Source organism: Erigeron canadensis, chromosome 1 (genome assembly GCF_010389155.1).
Source record: "Erigeron canadensis isolate Cc75 chromosome 1, C_canadensis_v1, whole genome shotgun sequence".
In the NCBI taxonomy this organism is placed as follows: domain Eukaryota; kingdom Viridiplantae; phylum Streptophyta; class Magnoliopsida; order Asterales; family Asteraceae; genus Erigeron; species Erigeron canadensis.
The window spans coordinates 46,577,563-46,590,359 of NC_057761.1; the positions used below are offsets into that span (position 1 = coordinate 46,577,563).

Here is a 12,797-nt window from a genome sequence, read left to right on the forward strand (position 1 = left end):
TCTTGAGTTATATGCGTGTGTATGGGATATATACATATCCATAAGTCGGTTTTCTATTAAATTAGTCGGGTATTTACACCCCTAGTTCCTCTAATCTCAATAATTTAAATACCCGTCACTTTCAAAATAGGTCTCGGTACTTAAAATATCCGACTTTTACATAATAAGGTATCTAGCATATAAACAGTCACCTACCATTTCGAAAATAATAACATAATCATTTTATAATAGTAAGAGTAGTATTATAACCATTATTATAATACCATCTCTCATGTGCATTGCACATGAGGGTATATTGGTCCTTTTAAAGTATTTCCTTTCCCACATTTCTATCAATCATCATCATCTTCATGATCATCAACCCAGATCACTTTCTTTTTTGTTTTTCTCTTTTTCAGAAAACAAAAATACAACCAAAATAAAAAATAAATAAACAAGCATAAAATGTCTTCACTCTGACTTGTTTTATCAGTTTCACATATTATACCTTAATGAGCTTATAATTAAACGGATAACCAGTAACAAAACTCACCATACTTGATACTCAAGTAAATCTATACAGTGAACAAATTCAATCCATTCATGTATTACTGCTAGTATACTTCTAAAATGATAGTAAGAATAATCCTAATAATAATATAATATAGTATTAATATAGTTAAAGAATTAGATATCAGAAATAAAAATAATAAATAAATGAATAAATAACATTCAAATGTAAATAGACCAAACAAACGCTTGAATTAACCACAAGAATTCACCTGTTGTTCATGTTTAAATCAGTAGAAATAAGTAATTATATGTGATGGCCATTACTTCAAATGGCAACCCATAAAGAGCACAAATTTAGATTCACTTTGTGTATATATATATTCATTATACATATACACTCTCAGTAAATTGGAGATTGTTGTTTGGTTTGATTTGTTGACCACGAGGACCAATAACCCCCAATCCTAACCTGCCGGCTGCCACGCATTCGTCCTTATTTGATTCAGTTTTTATTGGACACACATCTCCACATTTGTTGACTTACAAAGACCAACATCAATTTTTATATTATAGTTTTGTTTTGTTTTATTGCTGGGAACGAAAAAGAAAAGCAAAAGAAAAGTCCAGCACACCTAATATTATTTAGTATTGTTTGTTATAAACAGGAAAATTCTTATAAAAGAGAAGGTAAATGAGGAATTTGATGGGTTTCGATGGTTTTGTTATTTTTCAAGATCTCGTTTTGATGGAATTTGTTTATTTCATGACCCATTTAATATTTTGTATTCTACAAATAGATATAGATATAGATGAGTGGTTGAATATGTATATATATTGTTAATCTATATATACAGATATACGTATATGTATTGTTAATTAAAAGTTTACTTTATCACATATAGTCCCTATGGATATTAAAAGGACAATTATACCCTCATGTGCATTGCACATGAGGGATTTAACGGCCAAATTTAACAGAAGTTAGTGTCAGTGACTGCTAGCAACGATAATAAAAAACTCAGGGACCATTTGCAATGAAAAAAAAGTATAGGGGACAAAATGCGAATATGACAAATCACGGAGACTATTTGTGACATTTTCTCTTTATCTTATTTTACCGGGTTTTATATTTTGGCTTTATGTAGTCAACTACATCTAAGTGAGCGAAAGCTTAGAGCGTGGAAAGGTGATGGCTACAATTTTATGATCACAATTTATCTTATGAAAGTAAAATAACTCTGGATCCTAACCTAGCCCACTGGGTTCAACAATGAACCAAACACTGTTTTGACATATTCATTCACCGTTGAACTTGGTATTGAAGGACAAATGATACAACTCTTTCTGGTTATCTTTTTTACAGCGGCACAAATCCTTCAAGATACAGAAAAGCCTCTCGAGTACAAGGGCCCGAGTACAATAGTAAAAGGCAGTGGATGCTTGCCAAAGATGGTGTTTACTAAACCTTGCAAAATCATATAATGAACATATGCAACAGAAGAGTTGCAGATTTTCATAATAGAGAGTAAAAAGTAAACTCAAGCCACTTCTTAAGTTGTAAGGCTTGAAATCTAATGCTCACCACAGGGTAGAAATCTGCACCTCGAAACCAAACTCTGCACACACCATATACAAAAGTAAAGCCAATTTAGGTCAATATGGTCTAGGAATTGAATTCAAGACTGAATTTGACTTTCTAAACAAATTGTACTCATGTTATTACTACACTATCGTTCTTGATAAAATACGTGAAAGGGGAATAAGTTATTTTATAACCAGACGTATAACTGCCAGGTCTTTTGGTTCCTTTTTACATTTACATCTTCAAAAATTGTCCAACATCGATCATTCTTGCATGTACTAGAGCGTCCTGTTTTTGACTTTTCAAAGAATCATAATAGTCTCCGATGAAAATTCAGTCCTTTGAATAAGATACCATTATCGTGTTTCTTTGTTGCACCTAGTCGACTAAAAAGTTATCATCTTCCTTCTCCTCTAGCGACGATGATGCATCATTATCTTTAGTCAGGACACCTTCATATTTTATATTTACTATTCCACGTGTATTATTGACACCTGGATCTTCTTCATTATGCCCGTATTCAGATTCTGCTTCATGGTCTGTAGTATTTTCTGTTGATATTTGGGTTCTGTTGATATCAGGGTCAGAAAGTTGGAAAGGGTTCTTGCAGATGCATGAAGAAGGGTATTCTAGGAAATCAGCATTTCCAGGTTTCTTCTCATCAGGTTCGCCCATAAATCCCCTTTGGGCTGATTTCACTTTGCTAGAAAAATCGATCCATGACATCTTCTCTCGTTGCGAGAATAAAGCATTGAGCTTTTTGGCATTTGGTCGAATGGTCCTTTTATGCCCCATGTACCTCCTTATAAACACACATTGCAATTAGTGAGATTTAGTAATTCAGTTCAATATAATTTAAAGGAAAATTGCAATCTAAGAGGCGCATACACCAAGGTCCGAAAAAAAAGTTAAGGTGTTTCTCAAATAAATTTAATAAAGATAAACTCAAAGGTTATTACTATAGGGTCTAAGGTTTTCTGGAGCATTCTCTCTACCATTAGGCAGGGGTATGACGGTCCATATCAAACCTCCAACATACACCACAAACACCAGTGAGATTGGGTAATTTTATTGTGTAAGATGGCAAAAGTAGCAGGTTGGATGACTGGTTAACACGGGTAGCTTATGTGAAGGTCAAAATAAATTAAGGTAAGATCGAGACAACTATATCACTTTAAAAAGAATTTGGGTGTTACAAGCATTTGACTACTGAACAGTTTAGGAGGTTCAACATTTCATTTATGGCTACTAAAGGTTGCAATTTCATAAAAATCACAATAACCAAGTATCAGAACTACCGCAAAGTTCGACTCATTTTACATGCATAATTAGCGATTTCTTGTCACCAGTATTGATCTAGGCTCATAGATTAAAAAAATAAATATAAAAAATATCTGCCCTTATATCAAACCATCTAATTATGTTCAATACAGAGTATGGACACAATACTGGGTGCCCCTATCGAATTTCCATCAAATTAGTTATGTTGATATCTGAAGCAGGTCAGATGAGTCAAGTTAAATGAAATCACTCAGTGTATTCTTAATAGATACAACCTCCTAAACCGTTTTATGTTACAATATTGTTCATTTTAAAATAAGCAACATATTCATAATTTATTATATTTTCAAAGAGATGAACAAAAAAAGTGTTTGCAGGGTAGATGAAGTGAATGATTAATCCATATTTTCTACTAACCACGTATCAGCTGAACCAACCCTTCATCTTGAGAGGAATCATATAATGCACGTTTTATGATTCACCAATTAATGATAAAGAAGATTTTTAGTTAGAAAGATTACAGCATACATACCTTCGGCCGGCAAGAAGTTTTGCCATGTTTCCTTTGTTGTTTGTCACGAAGACATCACTCTCATCACAAACAATGTAGTCTATGGCAGCAAGACGAGATGAAAAAGGAAGAAAAGGCTTGAGCTCTTCACCGGCCAGCATCTCCTTTGTGTAAAAGTTTGGAAAAAGTTCCTGAAGAGGCTGCAAAGTAGCTTCGCCGCCATAAATTTCACCAGATGCAATGTAGATGTGTGTGTCATTATCAAAACCAAGTGCACGCAGCATCAGCCCCACCTCGTGAGGCGTAAGAAGACATTTCCCTCGTTTCTGATCTCCATCAGGAGTTGCTTCCTAGATAAACACAATTGTCAACAAATCACATATGAGTCGATTCGGTTTATAATATCTCAAACGTGGTCAAACTGGTTTAATGGGTCAAACGCAGAGCCCCCTGTTTTTTTCAATGCAGTAACCTCCGAAATATACTCTTTCCAAATGATATATTAATATCGAAATAAAATATAAATTGATTTCAGATAATAACCATTTTGGGCTAAAAAGTGATTTAGGTCAACCGGAGTACCCAACTGAATTTTACTTAACCATTTTGACCCATTACCCACCTTCCAGATCTACTCATCTCACTACCTCCAGTTCCAACTATTGAGGTTGCAGATGTAACAGGTGAAAAATCCTCTCAAGCATCTGAATACTGTGGACTTCAGAATTACACATATAACGTGATCATATGTGTTCAAGAAATTATAGTTTTTAACTTCCATCATGCTCTATCCGTCGAATATAACACGAATATCCTTCAGGTGAGACCCAGAATATGCGAAGTTGTTTTTGGGTAAAGTTTCAATCAAAATGTATATCCTTGATCCTTTAAATAACATTAAAAGTTAGTCTAAAAGTTGTCATTTTTAATGGGCACTTCAAAAATTTTACTAGCAGTCGAACAAATACATATGTGCAAAGATTCTATCTTTCTTAGATAAAGCAAGAAACAACAAAATCAACCCCCGCCCCTCTTTGTTTTCACCTTCCCACTATCCTCTCTCTCTACAATCCTCTTTCACCACAAAATCTCTTTCTTTCACTCACTACAATTCAGATCACTGCCTTGGAGCACAGCCTAGTACCACCGTTCCACCACCTCCGACCACAGCATATTCACAATCGCCGCAAACCGCCGGTACTTCTAGTTTAACCCTAGTGGGCCAATTGGTTAAACTAGATATATTAACTTAACAGGAAACTGATCAAATAGGTAGAACGAGTAAAAGTCATTGGAAGAGTATACGAATGCACAGTGCACACAAAACTCCAATCACTTTAATAAAGGGAATTTGATCAGTTTTTTTCTTTAAAAAAAAAAAAGTTTTATGTAATATTGTGATCATATATAACATGTGATATTATTAAAGTAGAAAAGATGAATAATGTGCTTCTGGGCCATCCCAATAAACCCCGTTTTGACCTCTTAGTCTGTTACCATACCCGCCCATTTCACATCCTCCAACGTAAGTAGTGTGTGACATATAGAGCAACAAGTCAATAACATATTGAAAGATAGAAATCTTACAGCCAAATTTGTCCATCTTTTTCTGATTTCACCGAGCTCATATCTCTCTTTATCACCACCACCGTAGTAACAGCCAGAAAATGCAAGCATATCAGCCTCAAACCTATCATAAACAGAGCGGTAGATCATCAAATTACATGACTATAAAGAAATTTTCAAGTTCGTGACAGTTGATACATAAATGATATAAAAAATGAGCAACAAAGAGACAAACTCACAAACCTTAAGTGAACAGCAATATAGCGGTTCGCCATATTCCTCATTTTCATCACTAGCTTGTTACCAAGATTCTGCAACGGTTGTGTGAAGCGTAAAGCATGATAATTGACCCGGCACCGTAACCTTTGCAGCTCTTCGTTAAGGTCAGAGGCAAGCCTATAATCAAACTTTGTCAACTGAACAACCTGTAATTTCATCATCACAAATCAAAAACTACAACATGTTGCTTAACCGCACAACGAAAGAAATTTGTGGTATAAAATGTTTGACACTACAGAATTTTAAAACGAGCACAGTTCATATTTTTATATGGATAATAAAAAGTTCAATTGGAGGTGGCAATCTTGATCTATATTCTTAAAAAAGGTTGTTTGGGTTATGCCTTCCAAAAGATGAAAAAATAGTGAATAAGGTCAACCCACCTCACACATTGCAAACCAAAAAAAGAATTACCATTTTGACATATTACCCAACCAGCTCAACCCACACATTTCACCACCTCTCTAAATGATAGGTTTGTCATCAAAAAATATTAATCTTAAGTAATGTGGCATAGCCTTCTCACATGTCGTCTCAAGAGTATGGGCAGAACTTCATCAAGGTAATATTGAGGTTCTGATTTCCGTGGGACTCGCGTGGTATATGGGAGTTTCTCAAGCGATCTCATATATTCGTCTGGGACCCTTTTGACAACAGTAATATCCTTCGCAAGGAAAGAGATAAACCAATCGACATCAAAAATGTGTGCAAAGTCACTGCAGAATTAAGAAAAGTTACTTGTCAATATGAACATCAACCAACTGTGATGACATCTTTTATTTAAAGAATTTTAATTCACCTCGCGTCCTTCCAAAATGAATAATGATCCAACTCAGGAACAACCAAAGTCGCATTTAAAATTCGTGCAACAACTACAGCATCAGTTATCTATGTGGAGAAGATAGCAAAGAAATAGAAAGATTAAATAATCAAATGCAAAATAAACAAACGGAATTACAAAAAATAAAAGGAGAAAAGATGCAAGGCTTACTCCGGTACGTTGCTGGTTCAGCCCTCCACTGGCAGCAATAAGTAGGTAGCCATTTGACTGTTGCTCATGAACAGGAGCTGTGTGATGCAACCATAGAAGCAAAGATGATGAATTTATCATTAGATTAAGGATCTTCGAATGTTTGAAGCACAACAGTGACCCAAGGTAATAAATGATACATACAAAACATAAGTTCTTGACAAGAACTTCCAAAATAAAGAAAGCTATAGAGCTAAACACAAACTAAATTGATTAAACGTTAATGCTTCATATCATAAAGAGGATATATTTATGCTGTACACCTACCACCAGATAATTACCACATTCTAAAATCCAACAGATGTTCTATCATCTATGGCCATTATAGAGCAAATTTTAAATTGGAAATACACTTTAGTTGATAGTCAGCATGTGGTGAGTAAGAACAAAAGTTGATGAAATAAGCAACTTACATGCATAATGAGGGCCTCTTTCACTGCATCCATTATAGAACTTTGAGAACTCAGATTTCCAGATGTCAATTGGTCTACGACCAAATCCAACCTAAGTTTTTGAAGTTGTCATAAATCATAAATTTCTAAAGTTTAATAAGCACAAAAGCATAGAGGAATGCCCTATTTGTTATTGATGCTACAGAGAGAAAAAAGTAAGCATGGGCAAACATTTGTTACTATTGAAAACACATAATTTGGCATCATATAAACTCATAGCTAGCATAACAGAACAGCTTAGATGGTAGCATTAATAATACAGCCATATTAGGAGTCTCCTAAGAAGAAAGGTTACTTGTGTCCAGATTCATCGACACTCTTTAGTTCATAAGACTGGCTGCTTGATATTTTAGTTTAACTTGGTCTTCCAAAATGAAGACACGACAAGACAACCACAACACATAAACAAAATATTAGAAAGAAAAAGAAAAATTATGAAAGACGATCTGTGACTAAGTGCGTAGCTTTCATCAAAAAATATTGTCACCTAGAAAGTTAGCCAATACACGAAAAACCTATCCCCAAAGAATGATCAAGTGAAATCAAGCCTAAAGCTATTTAACACCAATACGGATCAACCCGACATTATATAAAAGGGCAACAATCATAAAAAAAAATAATAATAATAATAATTAAAAAAAAAACACAAGAAATGTGAGAAACTCGTCTAAAAGCATCATCAAAACTTCAAATGAATAGCAATTCAAACAATGCAATACAACAAAGTTTCGGTAACAAACGATTTTACCATAAATTCTGCAAAAGTAAACAACTTTCAACTTCCTAAATACCAAAAGGTTTAGTCTTTCACCCTACATTACAACTATCTTCCCAAAAGTCAGAGCACTAAATCAACGTCGATATAAAGGCACACATCAAACAGTAATGCAGAGCAACCAAAATCTCACAAACAAACAATAACAAGCAGCATTATTACATAAGCACAAAGATACATATATGCATACTATATTACTATTATTCGAATCTAAACAAGGAAATATACCATATTGTTTTTCCAAAACCCATGTTTAGCTAGTTTCTGAGAATACCACTCGAGATTCGTAGCAACGTGACCAGTGAACAAGGAAATCAAACCTAAAACAAACAACATCACTCCACAAAACATGGGCCATGTGATCCGCCTTCGATGTCCTTTGCCCCCGGTCCCGGCCGAATCCCCACATAACCAACAACAAAAACAAAAATAATAATGCTTGTTTTGATTCTGATTATACTTCACTTTTTTCCTATAATAATTATTATTATTATTTGATAAAACTAACACACCACCACCATTATACCTCCAAGCTTTTGACTCCCCCATTTTCACAGTGATTATTATTGTAATGAATATATACAATAATATATTCCCTCAATTTCATATTACATTCAACTGATTGTGTGAGTATGTGATTTAGGGGTTGTTGGATTATATTGTGTTACTTGTGTCTGTATATATATATATCTATATATGTATATGAGATACAAATCAAAGAGAGAATGTGAGTGGAAAAAAGTATGATTCCAGAAATAAAGACAAATTCAGTGTTACATTTCTTTTCAATTCATTTCTTAATAATATATATATATTATAACAATAATTGTGACAAGACACGGAGTAGTAGTTAAATTGTTTTAATGATCCCGGCAGGCGGAAATCGAGTGATTTTCTTTTTACCGATTTACCACTGTATTTTTGGGTGGTGGTCGGCGTTCATTTATTATTTTTGGGTTTTGTTGGTGACGGTCCGCCTTAGGGTTGCAACGTACAAGTTTTTAAGCATGTAATAGGTTGTTAGTGACAACCCTTAGGGCTATCATTATAATTTTCTATTATTTTTATTTTACTCGTATTTTTTATGCATAGATTTACGAGGATCCGGAAGAACGTTGTCTTGTCTGTCGGTGGTGAAATATGGCACAGGAGACAGAGATTGTGAACTTGTGATGTTTCTGGTTTTGGTTTAAAAAAATGCATGATATATATATGATTAAAAAGTTTACATAAATTTTAAGGATAAAAGATAAAAATATATTAACATCTAGACTTCAAAGAACATTACTAGAATTTTGATTAAAAATTAATCATTAGCATATATATATATATATATATATATATATATATATATATAGGATGTTCATCCAATAAGAACAAAATAAAAATAAAAACAATTTTAAATACTAAAGCACAGTTGCTCTAATAACTTATCGACCAATCATAGCTCTCGATTTCTTAATGTTGACTTTTGTTTTCAATTTTGACTTTAATTTACACTTTTTTGTTTTCCATCATAAATTTATACTTTTTACCCAATAGTTTTAATATAATAAATAAATAATAATAGCTTATATATATCCAATAGAATAATAGCTAATATATATCCAATAACATAATAACTAATATATATCCAATAATATATTCTATCATATATATAACTTTTTACCCAATAATTTTAATAAAATAAATAAATAATAATAGCTTATATATATCCAATAGAATAATACCTAATATTTATCCAACAAATAATAACCAATATATATCCAAAAATATGTTCTATCATATATATATAATTAATTATATAACATAAATTAAATTTAATGTAAATATGTTAAGATTTTAGTAGTAATCGTACTATTTTAATATATATTAAAAGACAATTGAACTAATGACTTATTAACCAATCATATCGCTCGATTTCATTAAATTGACTCTCGCTGATGTCATCATTTAGTTTTTTACATAATTTTATTTAATTAATAAAAAACAAATAACTAAAATAATTATTTTTACAATGTTATTAAAATTGGTTTCTATCTACGAAGTCCAGTTTTCACACACGAACAATTATACATTGTAGTATCTCGAATTAAGTCAAGAAGGGGCTTTCAGGTGTTAATATGTGACAAAGATGAGAAGACAAAAAACACTACAACAAATTTCGTCTATAAATAAGTCTTTCAAATGATGAAGGAGGGTATATACTTCCAGTATTCTTTTATTACATTAGTTTTTTTTCTATTAGTTTAACATTCTTGGCATTTGAATTGAACACTCAATATCTACTTATATCTTTAACTTTCACTTTATAAGCTTTTATGAGTTACATGTATTAATATCTAATATTAATAATGTTGTAAGTCTCGTGTCCAGTGTTGGACACGGGTCTAAAATCTAGTTATGATCTATGGATATTATGATCTATGGTTGAAATTAATTGATTGATATTTTAACTAGTGCTTAGACCCCGTGCGATGCACGGATAACCCTAAATAATTTTTCTTAAACTTTATTTTAAGATTGTATCAATGAATAAATATAACTGAGTTGGACATAATAAAAATATTCTTATGAGTTGATTAATTTAAAGAAGAAGAATGCTAGATATACCTTAAGATTTATTAATGATACACGAGGGCTTAAAACGCGTACATTGCACGCCGGAGAGAAATTATAAAATGGTTTGCCTGTAGTAGGCGCATATAAAAAGGATTATGTTGGTTACCTGGATGTGATAGGTATTATGAATTTTCCCCCACTTTGATATATAGACCCACGTGGATGCGCTATAACCTTAAATAATTTCTTTAACACTAGTTCAAGCATACATGTAGCGAAGTAAATGTACTCCTATTACAACTAATGACCATTTTTTAAAAAATTAATGACTTAAAATGCATAGAAAAGTCTTATTTAGCACTAAAATAAACCAAATATACCTCATAAGTTTCATCACAAATTTGATAGGCTGTTCTTTGTATAAGATTTGAAATTTGTTGATTATTCATTTTAACTCCAATAGCACCAGTGACATCTACAATCCTAACTTGCACATTAAACCTACCAAAAAAAAACAGAGATACAATTTTACCACACAACTTAATAATTATAGAGTTTTAATATGAAATATAAATATATACCTAGGGTTGATGAGAACTTCATCCTTGTTACATGAACAACAAATCCACATTTCACAAACAATGAATACTTACATGTTCGTCCATCCGGATCATCTCAATACTACCTATGTTATTAGCATTTCCATATAGAGGTTGCTTCCATAGCCGCAAATTCTAACCGTTATCGTACATGCTTATTATTTGGACACAAATTTCTAATTGAAACATGGTTTAGTGAAGCCATGTTAAAATTGATCTGTTATGTGTTTACGTTTTGAAATGCCTTAAAACTGAATGGAAGTGGCCTTATATAGACATAGAAATGCAAGGAAGTAACCGCCACAAGCAATACACGAACGGTTACATATTCAAATTTTTGAAAATTTGAACTTCTTGAAAGCATAACTAATCCGTTTTCAAAAATTTGAACTTCTTATAAAAGTAACTAATCCGTAGACCTTCCAAGGAGCAATATTGTAATGATTTTTGGGCTTTCTTGCATTTTTAAGCATGCCATATAGGCAATAACTAACAAATTTTGAAGCGAGATTTATATAATGTAGGGATTTAAAAAAATGATAAAAAGGGCATTATTGGAATACAAGAAGAAAAAAAACGTCTTACACTTCAAAAAAAAAAAAAAAGACTGTCATATGTGTATCCAACATCCATGTAATCATGTTCCATGTTGTTATCATATTGTAATTTTGCACTTAATTAACTATCAAGTTGTTTTACGGATTGATCATAGTCTTTTAATAATATTATATTTTTAAATTCTAAATTTTTTTGTTTTATGGATAGATACATGTTAGTTTGAATTGTATATCTGTTGTATTTTATGTGTATTCAAAATTTCGTGCATCCATATTTTGTATGAGATAATACGAGTATAAAATTTGGTGCATACAAGATTTATTACGAAAAATATTATATATGTAAAATTGTTAGCCTTAGGATTTTTATGTATATATATAATTTGGTGGCATCCACCATTATTTATGTGTATGTAAAACCTTTTGCATCCATTATTTATAATTATAATTGTGTGAATCCATAAATTTATAATTTGTGCATCCTTTATTTGGTGCATCCACCATTGTTTGTGTATGTAAAACTTTATGCATCCACCATTGTTTATGTATGTAAAATTTTATGCATCCATTATTTGTAGTTTATAATCTTATGCATCCATTATTTATAATTTATAATTTTGTGTATCTTTAAATTTATTCTAGAAAATTAAAAAAGATGAAACAACTAATGATATAAATTTTGTTATTTAAAAAATTGATGTGTTTAATTGAATTGCAATCAAATAAATTGAAATGGAAGTTTTTTTTTTCATTAGTAAAAGGAACTACAAGAATAGGTGGTTACACTTTCAAATTAATTGAAAAATTAAAGTTAAAAAAAAAATTTCAGCCCATGTTAAAATTCCTCTTTTACACATCTGTTCTCACCGTTTTTATTTTAAAACTGTTCTGACTGGAAAATTACCCTAGGGGTGGGTTATATTAGGGACTTCTTATTTTAGGGACCATTAGGAACTCGTGTTTTTTGTAACTTACACACTACCACCACCATCTACTACGATATACAAGACTTTTTTGTAAAAACACTAAGACTTTCCGACGACGGACCCACCGGAAAATCATGTATAAGTTAACTTACACATGAAAATCATGGTGGTGGTCGTAGATGATC

At 32.0% G+C, this 12,797-nt stretch overlaps 1 protein-coding gene across 1 annotated transcript; it reads right to left on the bottom strand.

The window, feature by feature from the left end:
* Nucleotides 1-2,109: 2,109 nt before the first annotated feature.
* On the bottom strand, nt 2,110-8,732 carry LOC122584723 (O-fucosyltransferase 29). The gene is made up of 9 exons (XM_043756772.1): nt 8,197-8,732; nt 7,155-7,245; nt 6,703-6,779; nt 6,511-6,599; nt 6,238-6,427; nt 5,676-5,857; nt 5,454-5,556; nt 3,888-4,216; nt 2,110-2,876 (listed from the first exon to the last, which is right to left on the bottom strand). The coding sequence occupies exons 1-9, from the start codon at nt 8,515-8,517 to the stop codon at nt 2,453-2,455; spliced, it is 1,806 nt and encodes a 601-aa protein (XP_043612707.1). The 5' UTR covers nt 8,518-8,732; the 3' UTR covers nt 2,110-2,452.
* Nucleotides 8,733-12,797: the final 4,065 nt, after the last annotated feature.